The sequence below is a fragment of the Acomys russatus genome, chromosome 19, assembly GCF_903995435.1.
Source record: "Acomys russatus chromosome 19, mAcoRus1.1, whole genome shotgun sequence".
NCBI classification, from domain to species: domain Eukaryota; kingdom Metazoa; phylum Chordata; class Mammalia; order Rodentia; family Muridae; genus Acomys; species Acomys russatus.
In genome coordinates, this window is record NC_067155.1 from 52,633,049 (window position 1) to 52,656,388 (window position 23,340).

The 23,340-nt window shown below is 40.3% G+C and overlaps 1 protein-coding gene across 2 annotated transcripts; it reads left to right on the forward strand.

Annotated features, from left to right (window-relative positions):
• The first annotated feature begins 550 nt into the window (after positions 1-550).
• Rsrc2 (arginine and serine rich coiled-coil 2) lies at positions 551-23,121 on the forward strand. 2 transcript variants are annotated; one of them, XM_051161498.1, is made up of 12 exons: positions 554-708; positions 4,471-4,563; positions 4,966-5,122; positions 7,531-7,574; positions 8,359-8,436; positions 10,048-10,260; positions 11,804-12,007; positions 14,294-14,416; positions 17,772-17,851; positions 20,451-20,683; positions 21,281-21,370; positions 22,481-23,121. In XM_051161498.1, the coding sequence occupies exons 5-12, from the start codon at positions 8,429-8,431 to the stop codon at positions 22,658-22,660; spliced, it is 1,131 nt and encodes a 376-aa protein (XP_051017455.1). In that variant the 5' UTR covers positions 554-708; positions 4,471-4,563; positions 4,966-5,122; positions 7,531-7,574; positions 8,359-8,428; the 3' UTR covers positions 22,661-23,121. The 2 variants fall into 2 exon arrangements, with proteins under 2 accessions (XP_051017454.1, XP_051017455.1); XM_051161497.1 differs by lacking the exons at positions 4,471-4,563; positions 8,359-8,436 and having other exon boundaries at positions 551-708; positions 10,070-10,260.
• The last annotated feature ends 219 nt before the right edge of the window (positions 23,122-23,340 follow it).

The following is a 23,340-nucleotide window of genomic DNA, read 5'->3' on the forward strand; positions in this document are numbered from 1 at the left end:
ATGAGACAATATATGATTATGAACGAGATGAAACATTGTCAGTGAAGCTATGCACGGACGCTGAGGGCCTGCCATCTAATTTTTCTCCCGCCAGTGTCTAAAGGGCGGGAAAACCGTGAAATGGGCTAAAGCCCCTGCTGTTCCCACCAGACAGGCCTCCCGCTTCCCTACAACAGCGCGGTTGACCCTTCTCACCTGCAGTTGAAGAAACTAAAAGGGAATTCTCAAACGTCTTATACTTCTTCCTGACTCACACAACCGTCCCTACTCATTTTGGGTTCCACGCCACCGATTTGAATTGGCGGAAGAGCACCGCGACCCAACCCTTTCTACGGCGACCGGAGAAGGTCAAAATTTTCTCAAACTCAAAATGGGAAACCGCCCCACACGAGCTTAAATTAAATCCCAGTTACTGAGGCTGTAAATTCCTGAGTGTGTTCTTGGCCCCACCCACTCCGTAGGCTTAACGCCACGCCCTTTGAAGGATTAACCAATCACCGCCTCGAACCGCGTTGTTATAGAAACTCTTATCACCACCCCCTTTTCCTCCCAGCAAGCTCCGCGGCCCGCCGGGCCTCGTCCCTTTTGTGCCATCCGGGTCTCTCGCGCAAGATATTTAGTCTGTGGCGGAGCTTCGCGGCGGCCAGTACTGTTGAGCAGGGCAAGCAGAGGCGCCGCTTTAGCGGCCGGGACTCAAAAGCAATGGCGGTAGGTACTAACTCGAGCTTGAAGCCCGGGCTGTTCTTGTTGTTTCTTTACAGAGTGGGAGAACAGCTCTCGGGGCTGTTGTCCGTTCTTGTGTGTGGACAAAATGGCGCCGCGGCAGCTTTCTGCGCTCGCCATCATGGCTTCCTGCTGCAGGGAGGGGGAGGTTTGGCGGTGTGGATGGGGGTGGGGAGCCGCAGGGAATGGCCTTTTTTTTTTTTTTCCAGAACTTTCTTCATCACTTCCCTCACCCTGTATTTTTTCAGAAGCCCACCGTACTGTGGGGTTCATCTCCTTGAGCCAGTCCAGTGGTATGTGTTGCGTGTTCATAGGGCTTCTGAGTTCATGCTTTGCTCTTTTATCTCACTTGACTGGAAAGAAAAACAGATCTTAAGCATTGTCTCCAAAGTATCGGGTCCAAAAAGCAACTTCTTTGCGGGGCAGTGTATGAGGAGGCGTTCTTGATCGTTTTGAGCGAACCCTTAGTGATTTGGGGTACTTTGCCTAATTTTGCTTAGTGCTTGTCGATGTGAACCTTCTCGTTTGGAACTGGGATTGTTTTAAAGAGTAAAAATTAGTCAAATTATCGTCTAATTATCCATTTCCTGGTAACATGTCCCTCAAAGCTACCAGAGTCACCTTTTTAATGGGGGGAGGGGGGAGAGCAGGGTCTCTCTGTGTAGCCCTGGCTGTCCTGAAAACCGTACCTAAGTAACCTGTTTGAACAGAAAGCCTGCCCTGGAAATATACTATGCTCATTTCGAATGAATCCTATTACCTTGTGGTTGTCTTGTTTCTGGCTGTGGAGAGAAACTATTCTTGTAAGCATTATGTTTTTCTTATTACTGACTAATAGGTTTCTAACTTCATATTGTAGCTAAGGATTACTCTTACTGATAATTGGAGTATTTGAATTGAGAACGGTGCAGGTAGTTTTTCTGCATCTCACTACCCTCTGTCTAGTTGAATTAAGTATAATCTTAATGAGGATTTGTAGATAAGTTGGCTTTTTAAAATGGTGGAACTAATAACACTTTTCTAAGGTAGTGTCTTGGTCCTCTTAGTATACTTGAAGTAAAGAATAGTATTGCTTTCCTTGTGTTCTGTTATTTTAACTGAAATAGAAAGGCAATCCTCCAGAGAGGTGGCCTAGTATTGAATATGCTGCTTACCTTTCTCTGCACTGGAAAGGGATTCGTACCCTGTGCTTGTTAGCTAGGGCTTTCACGATGTGCGACGTAGGGGTCAGGTGGCTTTCCTATTGACCCAGTAATGAAATGGAAGGCAGTTTGCAAGCCATGTTCATAGGGATTTCTACTAACCTGAAGTAAAGCTGAGTAATTTTGATAATCGGGCTTTCTACCTCTGGTATATTGTAACTATCCTTAGGAAAATAAAAATTGTACCTGGAGGGGGTCTCGGACGTATTATTTCATGTGTTTAATGGTGGGGTGGGTTTTATTCTGTAGTGTATTTTGCCTGTGAAAGTGACTGCTCCTTTAATCCCAGCACTCGAGAGGCAGAGGCAGGCAAATTGATGTGAGTTCGAGGCCAGCCTGGTCTACAAAGCGAGTCTAGAAAAGCCAAGGCTACACAGAGAGACCCTGTCTCAAAAAAAAAAAAAAAAAAAGAAAAGAAAAGAAAAAGGAAAAAAGAAAGTGACTGCTGATAACCTAAGGCGCACAGTGGTTCCTTGGTTACAAGGCTTCTGAGCGTGTTGCAGAATAACCTGTAGTGGGCCAAATGTTGCCTTTTTCTATAGTTTTGGGTCTCAGGAAAAATGAACGAGTCTGACATGTCTGTGATCCTAACAGCTGTGAGGCTGCAGCAGGAGATTAAAGTTTGAGGGCAGCTTTGGGCATCATCTCAAAACTTGGAGGACAGGTGCCTGTGATTTATGTTTGAGGTGCTTTTTAAGTTGAGAAAGTACGTCATAGGCCAATTTGACATTGTCCCTAAGGATACAGAGGATAAGGGGGGAAATGTCCTTTGAGTCACTGTCATCCTTAGTGGTGTGGTAGAGCAACCTGCATTACTAGGAGACGGTAAAGTTGGAGAGTACAGTATTTGGGTGGAATCGGCTAGTGGTTCTGGCTATCAGTTTTAAAGCGAGGTTGACCTTGCTTCTGAAGGATGGATGCCTTTCAGCACAACATTATTCTGGCTGTGCAAACTGTACACTTGCTTCCTTTCTGTTTGTTACTGCTCCTATTGAGCTACAATTGGTAGCTTAGCACATAACGTATGCATTTCACCTCTTAATTGTGTGTACTTAGCTGCCAAGCCATCTTTTCAACTCCAAACCTGTCCTTTTTCATGTGTCATTTTATTATTGGAGTTCAGTATCAATTTTGACCCACTTTGTGCCTTAGTAAAATAATACTCTTCCTTAATTTTGGTACTTAATTTCTGAGCTAATCTTCCCAAGGGAAGAAGTTCTAATAGAGAGGTTGGTAAGCACATGGTAGAAGGAGCAGCTGGTGAATACTTGGGTGTTCTGGGTGATTTGTAGTCTTTCACATTGTTTTACCAAGCTTTTAAATATAAAAAAAAATATTATTCTTCAGCTGGGCTCAGTCTCAGCAGAGGCAGGCAATAGATACCTGAGTTTGAGGCCAGCCTGCATTGCATAGAGAATTCCATGATGGTCAGGGTTGCATAAAGAGGCCTTGTCTCAACAAAAAGAGAAAGAAAAATGGCTCAAGCATTGAACAGAACAGTAATGGAGTTTGCCAGCCCCTCTCCTGAGTCATCTGTTCCCCAGTGAGAAACCTTATCACTCCGCCTCATCAGTTCAGATCTGTTTGCTTCCAATGCCTCTTATCAGAATTTAAGGTTGGGCTTGGTGCCCTGTATCTGTAATTTCAAGGGTAGGGAGTTTATAAGGGCCTGTTTTGTGTATATGAGATGCCAATTTCAAAATCAAACTCAACTCAAGGGAACTCTTGAGATTTTAGTGTATCCTTGAAGATATTTTCTATTATTCTAGCTTAAGTGAGTTTTTTTATTTTTATTTTTCCCTCCTTTCTTCCTTTGAGACTGGGTTTCTTTGTGTAGCCTTGGCTGTCCTGGACTGGCCTTGTAGACCAGGCTTGAACTCACATTGATCCACCTGCCTCTGCCTCCTGAGTGCTGGAATTAAAGGTATGCATCACCACACCCGGCTTTAAATGTGTTTCTTTAGTAGTAATTTTCTTTATAGTTAAAATGTTTTATTAGCTTTTCATGCATGGGTACTGTTACACATCATTTCCAGCCTACTTTAGTAGTACTATGGTAAAACATTTGGATCACACAGTTCTCAGAAATTGAGTTAGTAGTAGTTGGGAATTTTTTCCAGCACTGGTGATTTAAGACAGAGCTTCACACATACAAAGCATGTTCTTTTATCACTGACCTACGTCCTCAACCAGAAAAGGCTTTCGTGAGGGGTCTACAGCTAGAGTTCATGTCTTAAGCATTTATTGAGAGTTCTGTGCAGTTGCTGTTAAAAGGACAGAAGGTGGGTAGCCTTCTGTAAACTAGCAAATGACTGGAAATTGAACCTTAAGTAAATCAGGTCTCTGAAAATATATGTGCCATTGTCGGGCTTTTTTGTTTTGTTTTTGTTTCAGTTTTGTAAGTGCTGGATTTAGTTTAGTAATAGAGAATTTGCTTCACAAGTATGAGACCCTGGGTTTAATCCTTAGCACTGCAAAATAAAATTTATATTGTAATATTGCCTATAAAATGCTTTAACGTGGAAACGGCTTGATGTTTCCATAGCCCAGAGCATAAATACGGAGAGGCAGAACATGTTTTGCTGTACCTCTGTGCCAAGGGGATATTTTCATTAAAGAAGGTTAATTAGGTTCTCAGGTAAGGTAATTTTCTGCTTATTCTTTTATAATCTAGAAATACTTCCTATGCTGCTTTAATATCTTACAATTTTATGTACCTTTAATTAAATTTCTTAACAGCTCATTTTAAATAGCTTTTTAATAACAATGAACAGCAATTTGATTACTGGCAAGTCAGCAAATTTAATTCACACGTCTAAAGTTTTATAGTTTCTTTAAATATTTATTGGGACTATCTAGAGTCAAGTTCTTTACATCTGTTACTTTACTATGCATACGTCCATTTGGAGATCAGCCATGTTTGGGTCTTGGTTTTTCTGGTAAAACTCAGCTGTCTTCATTCCTTGCCCTTCTTAAAATCCAGAACACATTGAAAATGCAATTATAAACTTTGATGATTTTTTTTATTTTTAACTTTTAGGCTACTGACACAGAACGAGACGGATTAGCCCCAGAAAAGACATCACCAGATAGAGAAAAGAAAAAAGAGCAGACAGATGTATCTGTTTCTCCTAGAACCTCCAAACATCATTATTCAAGGTCGCGGTCAAGGTCACGAGAAAGAAAACGAAAATCAGGTAAGGAATTTAATGTGATAAAATTTTCAGAGGTGGCAACACCTTTAATCCCAGCACTTGGGAGGCAGAGACAGGCAGATCACTGTGAATTCAAGGCCAGCCTGGTCTACAAAGGGAGTCCAGGACAGCCAAGGCTACACACAGAAACCCTGTCTCTAAAAACTAAAAGATAATTAAAAATAAAGTGTTGTCAGCCAGATGTGGTGGCGCACCCCTTTAATCCCAGCAGAGGCAGGTGGATCTTTGTGAGTTCAAGGCCAGTCTGGTCTACAAAGGACAACCAGGCCTGTTAAGCAGAGAAACCCTGTCTCAAAAATAAATAAAAGTGTTGTCTAGATAGTGGTATATTCTGCATTTATTTAACACACTTTTAACTTTCTTATTATCTACATGTTGTAGCATCTCCATGGGGATGCCTGTTGTTACTTTCTTCCATCACTAAGGCAGAATGCTACAAGTATCCCCTAGCACTTAATTATACCCCAAGCTCTGCAATACAAAATGTCTGAAGCAAGTTAGATATTTCTAGATGCTTGATATTCATGCGCCTTTCCAAAAAAATGAAAGCAGCTGAGCATGGCACAAGTCTGTAACCCTAACACGTGAAAGCCTGAGGCAGAAGAGTCATGAGCACAAGGCCAGCCTGGGTTAAATAGTGAGGTACAGCCTCGGAAACCAAAGGAAAGTAATTAGTGTGGCGGCATGACCATTTGCTATTTAAGGAACGTGGAGCTAGGTGCGACTTTGGTGGTAGGTTGCCTAGCTTACATAAGGATCCAGCATTGCAATGTTTATAAATAAATAGCAAAAGTGAGAAACAAAGGAGCAATTTGTTTAAACGCTCTAACTGGAACTTAGTCATTTCTTATTTGTTTATGTAGATAATTCTCAACAAGATATTTTTTAATGTTTAAATTTGTTGGGCATTGTGATCACATATTTTATATATAATTATTTTATTTACATTGGTGTTTTGCCTTGCATGTATGTCTGTGAGAGGGTGTTGGATCCTTTTGAACTGGAGTTATAGACAGTTGTGAGCTCCCATATGGGTGTTGAGAACTGAACTCAGGACTTCTAGAAGAGCAGCCGGTGCTCTTAACCACTGAGCCATCTCTTCAGCCCGTGATCACTTTCTAAATTGAATATTGGCTAGCTTGATGTGACATGGCAGGGGGACCAAAAATTATATTTTACTCTGGGCTGCATGAAATTCTGCCTCCAAAAAGCAAGAATAAAAAAGAAAATGTCCACTTGGGAGGCAGAGGCAGTCCTGATTTCAAGGCCAACCTGGTCTTTAAAGGGAGTCCAGAACAGCCAAGGCTACCCAGAGAAACCTTGTCTCAAAAAGCCAAAAACAAAACAAAATGTCTAGCTAACATCCTTTTGACTATAGAACATGTCAAATGTATCCCAGCCTAGTTATTTATTTCTTTGATTTTCAAGACAGGGTTTCTCTGTGTAGCCTTGGTTGTCCTGGACTCAGACCAGGCCGGCCTTGAACTCACAGAGATCTGCCTGCCTCTGCCTCCTGGTGTGCTGGGATTACAGGTGTGTGCCATCATGGTCAGCTTTAATTTTTTATTTCCTGAAATGAGTCTGTCTAACCCAGACAAATCTCCTGTATGCTGGGATTGTGTGTGCTCAGCCGAGACTGGGTTTGTTTGTTTTTATGTGCATACATACATGTCCATGTATATATGTGACTAACATAAGTTCATTTAGTATATATGTGGTATATTTTATGTGAGAGAATAGCTATGTGAGGACCAGGAATTGACATCCAGTGAGTTGTCTTAGTGTGGGTAAAAGCACGTATGTAAAGCCTGACAAACCTGACAAACCATAAAGCTGAAAAGAGGGTACTGATCCCAAGATTTGTGTCTTCTGACCTGCACAGGTAGACACATGCACAGCAGTAAACTAGCCGGGAAGGATGCACACACAAGGGAGCAGAAACACCTAGTCTGCATAGCAAGGTGCAGGCCCCAGCTAGCTAGGATAGCAGCTCCTTCTATAGCAACAGGAAAAGGGTGACTAAAAGACACTGTAGTTATTGGAAAGCACTGTGGTTAACCTAAATAGGAATTTAAGAGGTAGTTATTTTAGAGCCAGGCGTGGTGGCGCGCGCCTTTAATCCCAGCACTCGGGAGGCAGAGGCAGGCAGATCGCTGTGAGTTCGAGGCCAGCCTGGTCTACAAACCAAAAAAAAATGCAATTATAAACTTTGATGATTGAAACCAAAAAAAAAAAAGAAGAAGAAGTAGTTATTTTGATTTACTCTTTTTTTTTTTTTTTAAATTTCTAATTCAAGCCTGGATCTCATTACTGACTTTCATTGTTACATCATTATATGTCAAAGATATTTGTGTATCTTCATGTATTCTGGGTTTTTTGTGTGTTCGCAGATAATGACGGAAGAAAACACAGGAGCCGGAGCAGAAGCAAAGAGGTAATTAATACTTTGTAGTGAATAGGTGCTTTTAAATTCTTGTAAAGTGTCTGGTAGAAATGTTTGTGTGCCTGTTTGCCAATGTCAAGGTAAGTACCCAAACTTGAAATTTAAAAGGTTGATTGGGTTTTAAAATAAGCATGATTTGGATTCATCATTTTTCAAGAAGATAGTTGTTTATATAGAAAGTACCTTCAAAAGCTATTAACTTCTATTATATTGTGAAAATATTCACAATAAAAGTATATGAAGAATAAGCTGGATTTTTAGGCCTGTGATACAGAGCTTCCATTAATCTGAGGTCCCAGGTCTGCTTATCCTTGACAGCTGCTGAAGATTTTTAAGTGGCAGCCATCTTTGTGGATACCTATTTGTGGGCTACTTTTTCTTCATTGAAAGTAGTGAGTTTTCTTTCTTTTCTTCAGTGAAGCTAGTTCAAGTGAACCTAATACTAGTACTATTGCAATAAAAATGTGAGGGAGAGTTGGAGAGGTAATTACAGTAAAGCCTTAGGGAAAACATAGGCAGCAGCTGTACTACATAGGAGTTTACTTTCCTCACCCACCTAAGAAGATGAGGACTGAGCTACCCAGGAAGAGACCAGTGAGAGAGAGAACAGAGCCTCAGGGGGCTGGGCAAGGGACTCCTAGGACAGACATGGGCAGGGGCTTCACCTCTTCCCCTAATGGAAGCTCTGTTACATTTTTAATTTAGGAGAGTTTTTGTGAAAATGACTATTTTGTTTAGCTCACATGATAACATTTCTATAATAAATCATACTCAGCGTGCTAATGCGCGAAGAGACTGAACTGAAGACGCTGCAGACTCAGATAGCAAAATAATAAGCCTACTTCATGATAAGGTAACTATTAGTCATTCAAACTCCTATTTCCCTTAAATATATCTTAAATCAGTTAAGGGTTTTAATGTTTTATAAAATTAATAGTAATGTTATGTTTGAAAACTGGTTTAAAATAAACTCTTAAAGTTTCTGGAAATGCTGCCATTTAAAGCTTTTTTAGTCTGCCACTACATGGCAAATGGTTTCTAAGGTCGTATAATAGAGAACTGGCTGTGAAACTAAGGTTTAGCTTGTGTCTCCAGGTCTCTTATTTTTCTACAAACTAAAAAGCCACATCGTTTTCAGATGTATCATTCTGCATGTCCCAAAATGATCGACTCCACTTTTTTGGTTTGTTTGTTTTTTAAAGTTAGCCTCAATCAAAAGAAATATGCTATGGCCTAGTGTGGGAAATACCTGTGTTGTGTTATGGTGGAGAAGTGGTGGCCTGGGCAGCAAAGAGTGGGGTCCAGGCCCAGTTGAATTACTGCAAAGCATTGTGTTTTCATGTCTTGTTTATATGAAACAGGGAAAACAATTTAAAGGATCTTAGTTTCTGTTAGATTTAAGTTTAATTTATCCAAGTTGTGTGGGGTTTTAAATACAGGGTGGACTTTGTAAGTTTCAGATGGGAAATTACTTAGTACTTCCAAATTTAGCATTTAGTGGCTGGGCTGGTTTCAAAGTCTGTATTTTATGACATAGGAATTGTTGCCCCTGGTTTACTTTTTTTTGGCTTTTAATTTAAAATGGTAGTTGCTGTTTTCATAAGAAGTAATAGAGCTCTAAGCCTGTTGGGGTTGGTGCAAGCTAAGTGGCTGAAAGACAGTGTCTTTTAGCGAGAGCGTGGCAGGAAGTGCGGCTACTTACGGGGCGGGGATTGCTACTCTGCATAGTTTGCAATAACAGGAGGTATTGGCCTTTTGTTAAAGTGCACTATGCATGCTACTTTGTTTGAAGTACATTTTGTGGTGCATTTCTTTGTCTTTTTACCTGTTATCCTCTTTTCTCTTTTTGCTATTACTGGGAATTGGGCCTAAGATTTTACGCATGCTAGTGAGATGCTCTGCTACTGAGCTACATTCCCCACTGCCATTATTTTTTGTTTATTTGATGGGTTGGGGTTTTGCTGTTTTCTGTGTATTTTTTTAATTCTTTCATGACAGGGTTTCTCTGTATAAATATCTCTGGCTGTCCTGGAACTCGATTTATAAACCAGACTGGCTTCACAGATACCTGTCTGCCTTTGCCTCCTGAGTGCTGAGACTAAAGGTGTGGTGCTGCCGCCACACCCAGCCCTATTTTTTAAACTTAATACTGTGTCCATTAGATTTAGAACTGGTTTGGGGTTTTCTTTTTTAAATGAGAATTCTGTGTGAGCTATGGCTTTTCATTACCTGTTTCTGAAATCATAGTTTTTCAATCAAATCATAGTTTTTAAAAGTTTTTAAGGAACAAACTTCAATTTTGTGTCTTAATAAGAAAATTGTAATTGCATATGCAGCATTTAGGTGATGTGACGCTAGATGACTTTATTTGCCACACATTCCTAAGGTTACTAATGTTGCATCACAACAGTTTTGTTTACTGATGCCCATACTAACTCTCTTTGTTGCACTATTTTCCTGAAAGAACCAACTTCTTGTTAAAACAGGCAAGAAGACATGAATCCAAAGATAAATCCTCTAAGAGACACAAGTCTGAGGAGCACAATGACAAAGAACATTCTTCTGACAAGGGAAGAGAGCGATTAAATTCATCTGAAAATGGCGAGGACAGACACAAACGCAAAGAAAGGAAGTCATCACGGGGCCGGAGTCACTCAAGATCTAGATCACGTGAGAGGTAACTAGTTTCGGGGTTTTCGGGTAGTGCCTTCCAGTAGCTTTAGCGTCCAGGTAATACCTGGCCTATAGCATTATATATACATGACCTTAAATAGGATAGTAGTCATGTCTTAACTATCTTGATGTAGTTCTTTATCAGCTGATAAGTAAAGGCTTTTAGAATCTTATGATTCATTCTATGAGAGCAGTCATAAGCTGAGCCCTGGGAATCAGTTTCCAGCACTGAAAAAAATCCACAGTTGTCTTCCAAGAGACTGAGAAATTGTTAACACATTCAATTGGTGGCTGAATGACCTTTAATCTTTTCACTTGTCTTTAAAAACTTATTTTACTGAGCCAAGAATTATTCTTTTATAGGATTGGTGTAAAATCTGTTCCCTCATCACCATCTGATCTACATTTTGTTTTGATAATTGAGGCGGGGCAGGTGTGGACTTGAGACAGGGTTTTTTTGTGTAACTTGCATTCCTGGCTGCTCTGGAACTCACTCTGTAGATCAAGCTGTCCTCAAACTCAAGAGATCCACCTGCCTCTGCCTCCCAAGTACTGGGGTTATTTAAAGAGATAACTGCTAAAGAATCCCATGTGTAATGTGGCTATATCGAAGACCAGGCAGTAATTAGTGTGATACCAAAATATTTGGTGTGTTTGATACATTTTGGCATGAACAAGTCGTTTTCTTTTTGGTTTTTGAAATCTTTTTTTTTTTTTTTTTTTTTTTTTTTTTTTAAAGATTATTATTTATACAGTATTCTGCTTGCATGTGTGCTTGCACATCAGAAGACGGCACCAGATCTCATTATAGATGGTTGTGAGCTGCCATGTGGTTCCTGGGAATTGAACTCAGTACCTCTGGCAATGCTCTTAACCTCTGAACCATATCTCCAGCCCCCTAAAATAATCTTTGACAAACTTTAATTAAGAAATTTTGTGGTTCTGTTGCGTTTCACCTACACCAGTGACAACCAGTGCTCATGCTCTGTAGTGTTTTTCATGTGCCCAGTTCAGTATTATTACCATTGCAGTGATAGACACCAGTTTGGCCAATATAACATAGTACTTCTATTTCAAATTAATTCAAAGCTAGAAGGTCGACAAGAGCACTTGCCCTCCACAGTCAACACTTGTTACTCCAGCATGTAATTTACACTTTTTATAACAAGTTGGCGTTTAAAGTGAATCAAACTACCGGGATTTTTTTCCCCACCTAGTTTAACCTTTTTCTGGTCCTCGTTGAAGCCATCATCCTGCCTTAAGTGCAAGATAGAGCACAACCAAAAGCAGCTGCCAAGATGGCTGGGGATGAAGAAAGCCCCCTTCCCTATCTGCTAGTGCTGTGGGGTTTGTTTGTTGGTTTGTTTGGGTTGGATTTTTTTGTTAACTACTTTATGAGGTGTAAAATGGAAAAGACGCTTATGAGCTTAGCAATCTCGGCTTTCAGGAAATAAGCATTAGGAAGATCCAGAGTTTATGTAGTAAGACCCTATCCTTGAACGGGAGATAACTACAAGCAATTACAAGTTTGTGCACTTGAATTTCAGGCGCCATCGCAGTAGAAGCAGGGAAAGGAAGAAGTCTCGGTCAAGAAGTAGAGATCGGAAAAAATCTCGATCCAGAAGCAGAGAAAGGAAGAAGTCAAGATCTAGAAGCAGAGATAGAAAACGAAGGATCAGAACACGGTCCCGATCAAGATCTAGACACAGGCACAGGACTAGAAGCAGGAGCAGATCGAGGAGCCGGAGTCGGTAAGTGTTCTTTATCCTGAATTAAAGTATAGGTGGCTCCTCACTAGCTTTTCTCCGTTGTACAACATAATTTTACTTACTAATTGATCTAAGGTGCTTGAATAAATAATTACCTCATCAGTAAAGCCAGGTGTAGCACTTAGTGGTGTGCCTTGATGGGGTGCTTTAGTACACTTTGTCTATGATTTCTGTGCCCTGCACCACAGAGAGAAAATCTTGTGCACGTTCTTACACACTTAGTGTGAAGGTGTTAGTAACCTAAATTCATTATAGACCTTTCTGATTACAAGAGCTATTTTGGAGAGTGCTGTTTACTATATGTTGACACCGTCTATCTAATTAACTTGTTTGGTGTGTTTTACTGTACCGCATACATACATGCATGCTGAGGTCAAAAGAGTTCACAACTGCTGGTATCTAGGTCCTCTATATGGAAGCAGTGAACTGAATCCATGCCCTCTACCTACTGAGTCATCTTTAGCCATGGGGTGGGATGGCTGTGTTTGCAAAGGAAAATATTACTTATCTTCTGTTTATCTTCTGTTGTTCCTCATCCTAGGTTTGGGGTCCCCCCCCCCCCCCCGATGTAGCCTTGGCCATTCTGGACTCACTTTGTAGACCAGGCTGGCCTCGAACTCACAGCAATCCGCCTGCCTCTGCCTCCCGAGTACTGGGATTAAAGGTGTGCGCCACCACACCCGACTTCTCATCCTAGTTTTTGATCCACGGATTCTTGCTGAAGCTGAAGCTTACCCATTAAGCTAGGCTGCTGGCAAGCTCTTGGGATGTTCCTTTTCCTACAGTGCCAAGTGCTGGGGTTGCAGCCATGTCCAGCTTTTTTCATGGGTGGTAGGGATTTGAAATCTGGTCATCTTGCTTTCACAACAAGTACTGTTTCCACTTTTGGTTTTCTTCAAATTAAGAGGCTGGTTTTGAACTCAAAGAGGATCTGCTTGGCCCTTTCCTCCCCATGATTTGAGGAATTAAAATTTCGGAGGGTTTTTCCTAGAGAAAGGGTCTCTGTATGTAGTAGCCCTGGCTGTCTTGGAACTCTCTATGTAGACCAGGCTAGTTTAAGCTCACAAGAGATGCTTCGGATTTCCAGGTGCTGGCTTTTTCTTAAAGCTCCTTAAATTTTTGGGGTGTTGTTTATTGTTCTAGTTGCATTTCTGTCTTAACATTCCTTCCTCTAAGCCCTGCTATAACCCCTTCCCCACTCTCCTGCAAATTCATGGTTTTGGCCCCGCATGGTGGCGCACACATTTAATCCCAGCACTTGGGAGGCAGAGGCAGGCAGATCTCTGAGTTCAAGGCCAACCTGGGCTACAGATTGAGTTCCAGGACAGCCAGGGCTACATAAAGAAAGAAACTGTTTCAAAAAACCAAAAAAGAGCCGTTTATGGCTTCATTTTTCATCAGTTATTACTGCATACATATGTGTTTGTATATGCATATATTCTAAATATAGTCTGTTGTAACTCAGCCTTTTATGGGGGTTGGAGGAGTGTTTGTTTTTCAAGACAGGGTTTGTCTGTGTATCCTTGGCTCTCCTGGACTCGCTTAGTACTGAAACTGCAGCCAGACTATTAAGTTTTTTAATTTAGTGATTGAGAATTAATACCTGAGACAGTAATTCAGCTTGAAGTAGTAGGAATATTTGAGTGCTCACTGTGTGTACTAACATACAGGATGAACAGTGTGTGAAGCTTTTCCTTGTACCACTGAATTATACAGGCAAAGGTTGGAAATAGGTGGTGGGACTCTAGCTGTAATGCCATATGTGTAAGAAATTTAGAATTACTTTTAAAGATACATTGATTGGTGGGGCTGGAGAGATGGCTCAGTGTTGAAGAACATTGGCTGTTCGTGCTCAATTCCAAACACTCATGGTTGTTCACAGCTGTCTGTAACTCCAATTCCAAGAAGCATGATGCCCTCTTCTAACCTTTGCACCAGGCATATAAATAGTGCACAGGCATATATGAAGTTTTTTTTTTTTTTTTTTAATATATACTTCTTTTCTTCTCCAAGATAGGGTTTCTCTGTGTAGGCTTGTCTGTCCTGGAATGCACTCTGTAGGCCAGGCTGACCTTTAACTCAGAGAGATCCACCTGCCTCTGCTTCCTGAGTTCTGGGATTAAAAGTGTGCACTACCATACCTGGTATAACTTTACACATTTTTAATGTACCTTTTTGATTTTTGTTGAACTTTGTAAAGAAAATTGGCTTTTATTGAAGATAAGTAGTGTGTGGCCATACTGAGACACAAAATACTGTTTATTGCAGAGATAGAAAGAAGAGAATTGAGAAACCAAGAAGATTTAGCAGAAGCCTAAGCCGGACACCTAGTCCACCTCCCTTCAGAGGCAGAAACACAGCAATGGATGCCCAGGAAGCCTTAGCTAGGAGGTATGTATTGCTTTCCGTTTGGTTCATATTCTTTTCTTTTTAATTTTAAGTAGCTAGTTAGTTGTGTAGATAAGCTTTTAACTCAGGATAATCCTCCCTCCCCCAAAAAATCCTAACCATAAATATGCATTTATGATACAGAGTCATGTCAATATATTTTTAGTTGGGGATTTTGTTTTTACTTGTTCTTAATTTGGACATCCAAGAAGACTGAGAACTTTCTGCCTTTGTGATTAGCCGATTTTATTTTTACACATATACCCATGAAAGAAATTAGACTGAAATGTCTTTTGTGTTTGAAAACTTTGAGTTTTAAATATGGTACAAGAACCTCTACCTTGTCTTTTTTTTTTTCCTTCTTAAAACCAAACACCTGAACACAGAGAATTCTGTCATCAGTTTTCAGTTTTAGTAGGTACATATCATTAGCCAATTTATATCTTGTAATGTAGAGAGAATGTTTAATTTCCAAAGTTTCTGTTTGCGTGCTGGACGGTTGTGTGTCCACATTAGAGCGGGTCTGTAACTGAAATATGGAAGGGCCAAAGATGTGTTAGAAGGCTAAAAGCCAAGAACTTGTTTGCAATTTTTTTGCATCTTCTGAAAATTGCTTTTTTGATTTGGGTTTTTGTTTGTTTGTTTTTGTGTTCTTTTTTCTTTACTTTTTCTTTTTTCTTTTTTTTTTTTCCGCACCACCCCCACCCCCACCCCCCTTTACAAAATTGAGTTTTTTTGTTTTGTTTTCATTATAAAAATACAGTTATCACAGTATAGCCTGATGTGCTGCTGCCCTGTGAAGCCAGCCTGGCAGAAACTCCACTGAACAGCAGCAGCAAAGGTGTGAGCTGGCCCCCTCTCCATCCGTTCACCTTAGTGAATGGAGATGGTTCTATCCTGCAGTGACTCTACAAGTGCAACCAGCAGTTGTCTTGTTTAGAGCAACAGAATTACAAGTCTAATTCATAATTATTTATTAGCTGACAATTTCCAAACCTTAATTTGCAGTTTCTTCTATACTGTCATCTATTATGTTTTCTTTTTCAATTGTTATTAAGGTAAAGTTACAGGTTGGGCATGTTGGTGCGTGTCTGTATTTCTTTCGTTTAGAAGGAGGAGAATCAGTTCAGAGACCCTATCTTCAAAAACCAAAAAAAAAAACTGAAGTTGTTACTAATGATGAGCCAATTGATTTAGTGATCTTAGTGTTACAGATAGACAGGAAACCTGTGAAAGGAATGTGTAGGTGTGTTGGTCCTCGCCTTCAGTGCTAGTATTCAGGAGGCAGAGACAGGTGGCTTGAGGACACATGGAAGAGGGGGAAGGGGGAGCCGTAAAACAAAAAAACCGCATAAACATGTTTCTTCTGTTTGGTTTTAATGTCAAAATTTAAAGTAGTTACTGATTAACACAGTCAAAACTTATTCTCAAGGATTGTCTTATGTGCTTAATAAAAAGAATAATTGAAAGATTTATATGTGAAACTTTTGTGTAAATTGAAGTGTTAAAACAAGTATCTGCTGAGGATGTAGCTCAGTTGATACAGTGCTCCCCACATACGCACAGGCCTGGAGTTCCTCAGTTGTAGCATATATCTCTAATCCTAGCATTTGGGTGGTAGAAGCAGGAATTGTCATAAGTTTAAGGTCATTCTCACTACCTGAGTTTGAGGCCATCCAAGGCTAAATGAGACTCTCTGGAAAGGAAAAAAAAAATTGCAGATATCTGTTGATAGTCATTAATAATACATTGCATGTGTGTCTCAATATGACCTTTTCCTCAATCGTGGCTCTTTTGGACTACATTAATAAAACAATATTTGACACTGTTTTCTCATTCAAGAACTGGGTGATGGGGGCTGGAGATGGTGCAGTGGTTAAGAACACTGTCTGCTCTTTCAGAGGTACTAAATTCAATTCCCAGCAGCCACGTGGCAGCTCACAACCATTAATACTAGGTGCATATGCAGATAGAGCACTTCTACATAAGAAATGAATAAAATCTTTTTTTTTTTTTAAAGAAACAAATTTAACTTGCTATAAAGTATAATTCTTTTTGTTTTATATTGACATTTATATTTATTCATTGTATTGTGAAGCGTTTTTTGCATATCTCCTAAATTAAAGATTATAGCCAGGCTGTGGTGGCACACACCTTTAATCCCAGCACTCAGGAGGCAGAGGCAGGTGGATCCCTGTGAGTTCTACGCCAGCCTGGTCTACAATGCGAGTCCAGGGCAGCCAAGGCTACACAGAGAAACCCTGTCTCGGAGGAAAAAAAATTTTTGTAATGATCCCTTATTTGATTATGAAATTGACTGATTTTCTTTTTTAATCTAGGTTCATTCATTCTGCCCCAAGCAGTATTTTATAAGCATTGTTTGACCACTTAAGTATACACTATAATTTACCTAGCACCAGTATGTGGTTTGCAAGATTGTGTTTTCTCTGCTTTCATAGCCAGTACCAACAGAAATTGGAGTTTAGATTGTTTGTATGTTTGCTGGTTTTTAAGGAGAGTAGCACTGCCTATCCCAGAACTAACAATATTGCCCCGACTGGCCTTTAAACTCACTAAGATTTTCCTGTTTGCCAACTGTTGGGGTAAAAAAACCCACTTGGCTGTTTGAATTTTTCTAGGCATGGTTTCACCAAGTAATTCTTTAATCTTCTGAGTGTTGCTGTTAGATCTGTGTGTTGCCATGGCTGGCTAGTTGTTTTTGTTTGTTTGTTTGTTTTTTGTTTCATTTTTAACTACTTGAGGAAGGTCTACTTATAAAAACTTCTGTTGCCAGTCGGTGGTGGTGCACGCCCTTAATCCCAGCACTTGGGAGGCAGAGGCAGGAGGATCACTGTGAGTTTGAGGCTGACCTGGCCTACAAAGTTAGTCCAGGACAGCCAAAGCTACACAGAGAGACCCTGTCTTGGCCGGAAGGGGGCAGGGAAACTTTAGTTTTTGAGCCAGGCAATAGTAGTGCAAGCATTTAGGGTTAGGGAAGCTGAAGCAGAGTTCCAGGATAGCCAAGGCTACACAGAGAAGCCCTGTTTGGGCTAGGTGTAGATAACTGGTTTTGTTTGTCTGTTCCATTTAGAAATTACTTTATAAAAATAGTTATGGTTACACACACCTGTAATCCTGTGGTAGAGAAAGAAGTGTCATAAGGTCAACATAATCACACAACAACATATACCAACCCTTGCCTTTTTAAAAAGTGTGTGAAATTTGTATTGCAGTGTTAACTGACTGGTACCTAATCTTAATAGGAGGAATGTAATATTATTTTTTAAAGTATTTGTGTATGTGCCATGATAGTGCATACTGGTTTTTACATCAAATTGTTTTAAATTGTCTTTGATAGATTGGAAAGAGCAAAGAAATTACAAGAACAGCGAGAAAAGGAAATGGTTGAAAAACAAAAACAACAAGAAATGGCTGCAGGTAACTTACTATGAATTTTGTGGTTTTAAAGATAATAATAAACTTGAAAAATGTTGAAATTTTAATAGAAAAAAAACTCCTTTATCCTCATCAAGGCACTGTATAAACATTTTGAAAGCTTTCATCTTCTCAAAAACCCTTTTGTGGTCCTGAGTGGTGGCACACCCTTTGATCCTAGCCCTTAGGAGACAGAGGCAGGTAGGTGGATCTCAACATCGTGAGAGCCTGTGTTAAACAAAAAGCTTTTGTGTAGATGCATATGGCTGGAGAGAGAACTCTGTCCAGCTCTGTTACTGAGCTTCAGCCCCTTTTGTACATTTGTTCTTAGAAGATTTTTTTCTTGAGCCTAGGCAGCAGTGGCCCACACTTTTAATATCAGTACTTGGGAGGCAGAGGCAGGTGGATCTCTGTGAGTTTGAGGCCAGCCTGGTCTACAGAGTGAGTCCAAGACAGCTAAGGCTACACAGAGAGACCCTGTCTTGGAAAAGTGTGCATTTGTGCACACAAAATCTTAAGTTAGTGGGGTATGTTTTGTTTGTTTTTAATTACACAATGTGTGTATGTGTTTGCCTACATGTGCTACAGTATACTTGCGGAGGTCAGTAGACAGTTTTGGGGTGTCCATTCTCTCTTGATACAGGTGCCTTCACCCACTATCCTATCTTGTCTGCCCCAATCTTTGGATTTTTGAGACCATCTCCTGTACCTCAGTAGGCCTTAAATGGGATCTTCCTATGACAACCTCCTACGTACTGTTCATTAGCATATGTGTGCCACCACACCCAGGTCTGTTTGGATTTTTTCAGTGTGTGAGTGTGAGCTCGTGTATAAATGTAAACACTCAACATGCCATTGTGTGTGCATATGTAGGTCGGAGAGCTCCTGGAGTCACTTCTCTTGCTTCAGGTCCTGGAAGTCAGATTTGGGTGTCCAGGCTTTTCTTTTTTTCCCACCAAGCTATCTCATGAGAGGTTAATATTTTGATATGTAAATAAGGGTTATTCTTGTTAATAACCCTCCATACCTAGCTTCCTGTGTTAGCGTAAGAACTTTTAAAGCCAGATATTTGTGGTGGCCAAAGATCTAACCTCTTGAGGCTTAGTGCAAATTCAAGGCCAGACAGAGCTATTACATTACAAGGCTGTCTGCAAAGAACATACGATGTAACAGAGAAGTGGGGCTTTGGTTTTCGAGACAGGATTTCTCTGCAGTTCTGGAGATCCTGGACTTGATTTGGGAGACCAGGCTGGCCTTGAAACCACAGAGATCCGCCTGTCTCTGCCTCCGGAGTGCTAGATCAAAGGTGTGCGCCACCACACCTAGCTGAGAAAGAAATCCCCCCCCCCCCCGCCCCCTTTTGATTGTTTTCTAGACAGGGTTTCTCTGTGTAGCCTTGGCTGTCCTGGACTCACTTTGTAGACCAGGCTGGCCTCGAACTGACAGATCCGCCTGCCTCTGCCTCCTGAGTGCTGGGACTGAAGGTGTAGAGAATTTTTTAAAGAGGATTATATTCTGGCAGGGGATGGTGCCTTCGGCCTTTTATCCTAGTACTCAGGAGACAGACTAAGGGCAGTTCTGAGTTTTTTACCAGCATAATTGACAAAGCAAGTACCAACCCACTCGGGGTTACATACATAGTGCTTCCCTGCTTGAAAGAAGCGGAGGAGGCTGAGAAGCCAGTTTGGCATTACCAACATTGGCTGCTTTCCCAGTGGACCTGGGTTTCCTTTCTAGCACCCTCATTGCAGCTCACAGCTGTCTGTAACACCAATTCCAGGAGATCCAATGCTCTCTTGTTATCTCTGGCCCCAGGCATGCATGTGGTGCACATACATACATGAAGACAAACATGTAATATACACATTTTTTTCTTTGAAGATAGCAGCTATGTTCTGGATTGGCAACTTATTAAAAGAATCTGGCACTTCTCTAGAACTTGACAGTATCGTCTGTTGGATGTGAACAGCGCTCTAAAATGTTCTTATTCTAAATGTTTTAATTAAAATTGCCACTAGCAACAAAAAAAATTGCTACTACCGCCCTAGTTCATCTCTACTGAAATCATGCCTTATATGTACATTTCTTTTGGTGATATTAAGTAAATGTCTGTTGATGAACACACTAACATTTTAATGCATCGTGAGCTAACATTCATTATATTTGGTGAAAATATCCTGCCCTTTTACAAATTGACAACATTTTGTGTGTAAATTTAAAGCTTATCTCTTTAAAATTACATTGTATGGGAGCTGGAGAGATGCCTCAGAATTTAAGAGCACTTCCAAAAGTCATGAGTTCCAATACCCAACAACCACATGGTGGCTCATAGCCATCTATAATGAAATCTGGTGCCCTCTTCTGGCATCCAGGTGTTACATGCAGACAGAGCACTGTATACATAAAAAATAAACAATTTTTTAAAGTCCATTATATGAGCTGGTCATGGTGATGCACGCCTGTAATCCTAGCACTCAGGGAGGTAGAGGCAGGCAAATCTCTGAAATCGAAGCCACCCTGGACTACAAGGGGAGTCCGTTACAAGGCTACCCAGAGAAACCCTGTCTCTAAAACACAAAACAATCCATTGTATGTTTTTCAGCGGCTGCAGCCACTGGAGGTTCTGTTCTCAATGTTGCTGCACTGTTGGCATCAGGAACACAGGTAACTCCTCAGATAGCTATGGCAGCTCAGATGGCAGCCCTGCAAGCTAAGGCATTGGCAGAGACCGGCATAGCTGTGCCCAGCTACTATAACCCAGCTGCTGTGAATCCAATGAAATTTGCTGAGCAAGAGAAGAAGAGAAAAATGCTCTGGCAAGGCAAGAAAGAAGGTGTAAGTTCTTGTGTCTCCTTGTCATTTGTTACTAGTAATCGCATAAAATAAGTTGAAGGCTATCATTTCCAAGAGAGCCAGTTTATAAGTAGTTGAGTTTGCCATAATTACTTAAAACTAAAAATGTGTGTGTGTCCACCATAGGAAAAAAATTGACTAATTTAAATGATTCTCAGTGTGACCTTCATGGATGGTAACATTGTGTTGTAATATCAAAAGGTTGAATTTGTTTGAACCAAGCTTTTGAAGAAGACCGGTTGTTTTCCTGCATTTATGGGGGTGGGGTGCTAAACAGCTTGATCAGAAATAAATTATGAGCCAGGAACAGTGGCTCATGCCTCTAGTCCCAGCACTTGGGTGGCTGAGGCGGTGGATCAGTTCAGGACAATTTTGGTTACAGAGTGTGAGATGCTTTCTTTGTGGGCATGGGATTTATTATGATGAGGTAATCATTTCTTTCATAACTACAAGATAGGTAAAAATTGCAGTAATAGAATACTTTGAATGCCAATGTTTTTATTTTGATTGTATTGTGGAATTAATAACATAGTAAACTATTATGTTTTACATATTCTAAAATTCAGTACTTCTTAACAGGACAAATCTCAGTCTGCTGAAATATGGGAGAAATTGAATTTTGGAAATAAGGACCAAAATGTCAAATTTCGGAAGTTAATGGGCATTAAGGTGAGTTATACTTTAGGGTTGATCCTGACTTCTGTTTTCATGGCAACAATGATTTCCAGCATCACAATATTTCCATAGTATGTCAGTTCCAAGTACTTTGTCTCTGTTCTCCAGGTTAATTGCATAGATAGCACTATGCCATAGTTATCCTTAGTGTTAATCATGTAATGATCATGCCTGCTGAGGTTGCCTAGTGAGGCTTTGTATTAAAAAATCTAAAACAGACCAGGCATGGTGGCTCATGCTTTTAATCCTAGCATTTGGGAGCATAGGCAGGTGAATCTCCCTGAGTTCAAGGCCATCCTGGCCTACACAGCAAGTCCAGGACAGCTGTGGCTCTGTTACACAAAGAAGCCCTGTCTTGAAGGGGAAAAAATGGATAAATAAATCAAGGACAAGATTGGAAATGTAGGCAGGGTCTCGCTGTGTGTTCCCAAGCGTGTGCCTCCTGGCTAATAGGGCACTATGGGTAGAGTTCTTTCTTAGCAATCATGAGACCCTGTGGCTCAAGGTCATCCATCCTAAGCCACAGAGAAGAATGAGACAACCTGGAAACCTATGGAATTTTGTTTCTTGATCTTTTGATGGAAGTTTTAAGCAGGAATGTTGAATTTGCTGGGAAAAGACTGATCTTTTAGATTATGTGGTGAGGCCTTTAAGATGTAGAAAAGTGGCCTTTGCTAAACCATTAATGTAGAGAGAATTTTATGCAATCCCTTGAAGAAATTTTTGAATTAAGCTGTTAGCAAAGCCGAGTAATCTCCATGCTACTAGCTGCCCCTACCATCACTCTTCTTTCCACCAGTGCCTGCAAAGCTTTTTTCTGTCAAATCTGGTAACAATCTTTTAAAATAGCAAGCACGTCTGTGTTTGAAATATGCCTGTCCCTATTTCACTTTCTGTATGGCAGTTATATGCTCAGTCTTCAGTACACTATTGGTTACCACACCACTGACAGTAAGTTATTGCTTATTATTGTGCTGTGTTCCAAACACAGAACATGTCTCAGGGGAACCAACACGCAATGTGCAGTGTCTGGCCTCTGCAGACAGTACACTGTACACATAATAAAAGGTTAAACAATTAAAACATTTTATGTCTTACATTTAGAGTGAAGATGAAGCTGGCTGTAGTTCAGTTGATGAAGAAAGTTACAAAACTTTGAAGCAACAAGAAGAAGTTTTTCGAAATCTTGATGCTCAGTATGAAATGGCACGATCACAGACCCACACACAGAGAGGGATGGGCTTGGGCTTCACCTCCTCAATGCGTGGAATGGATACAGTTTGAAAAATACCAACGTGGGACTTTATAGACTTGTTCTGATGTCAGGTCCTTGTTCACCAAACAGCTAGCATTCTAGCTTGCATGGGTGTTGCATTGACTTTAATTTATTGAAAAATACGATTTTTTTGTAAATATCAGATCAGTGATAACTGGTGTTAGTGTTGTAATCAGGTTAAACCCACTTCCATTAAACTTGACAGGACTATAGAAGGACAATATTTTTTAGTTCATGAATTCTACTTTTGAAATATATTAAAGCTTCGGGTGGGATAAAATCTCATACATAGATTTTCTCGTGTCCGCTGTCTTGTGTACTTTTGTACTTAACCTTGTACAGTTATTTTCATCTCTTGAAACATGAAAGAAATGTTATGTAGATGTTCTTTAGAAGATCTGGCCATTTGGTACACAATCCTGCACACACAAGCTGCGCAGTGATAATAAAAATGGTTTTCTCAGAACTGGTGTTAAGTTACCTGGTGTTTTTGTTTGAGTTTGTCATATGTAGCATTGGTTTTACAATTAAGCACTGGTTACAAATGCCTTTTTACAGCATCTGTTAGAGGGTATAGGTAATTCCACATTGAGCAAAAATGTGACAAGGTTAAGTAGAGCATATTAAAATAGTAGTTTTTCTGTTATAAAACAGAATTAGTGTACAGTATTTTGTTAGTTCATGTTAT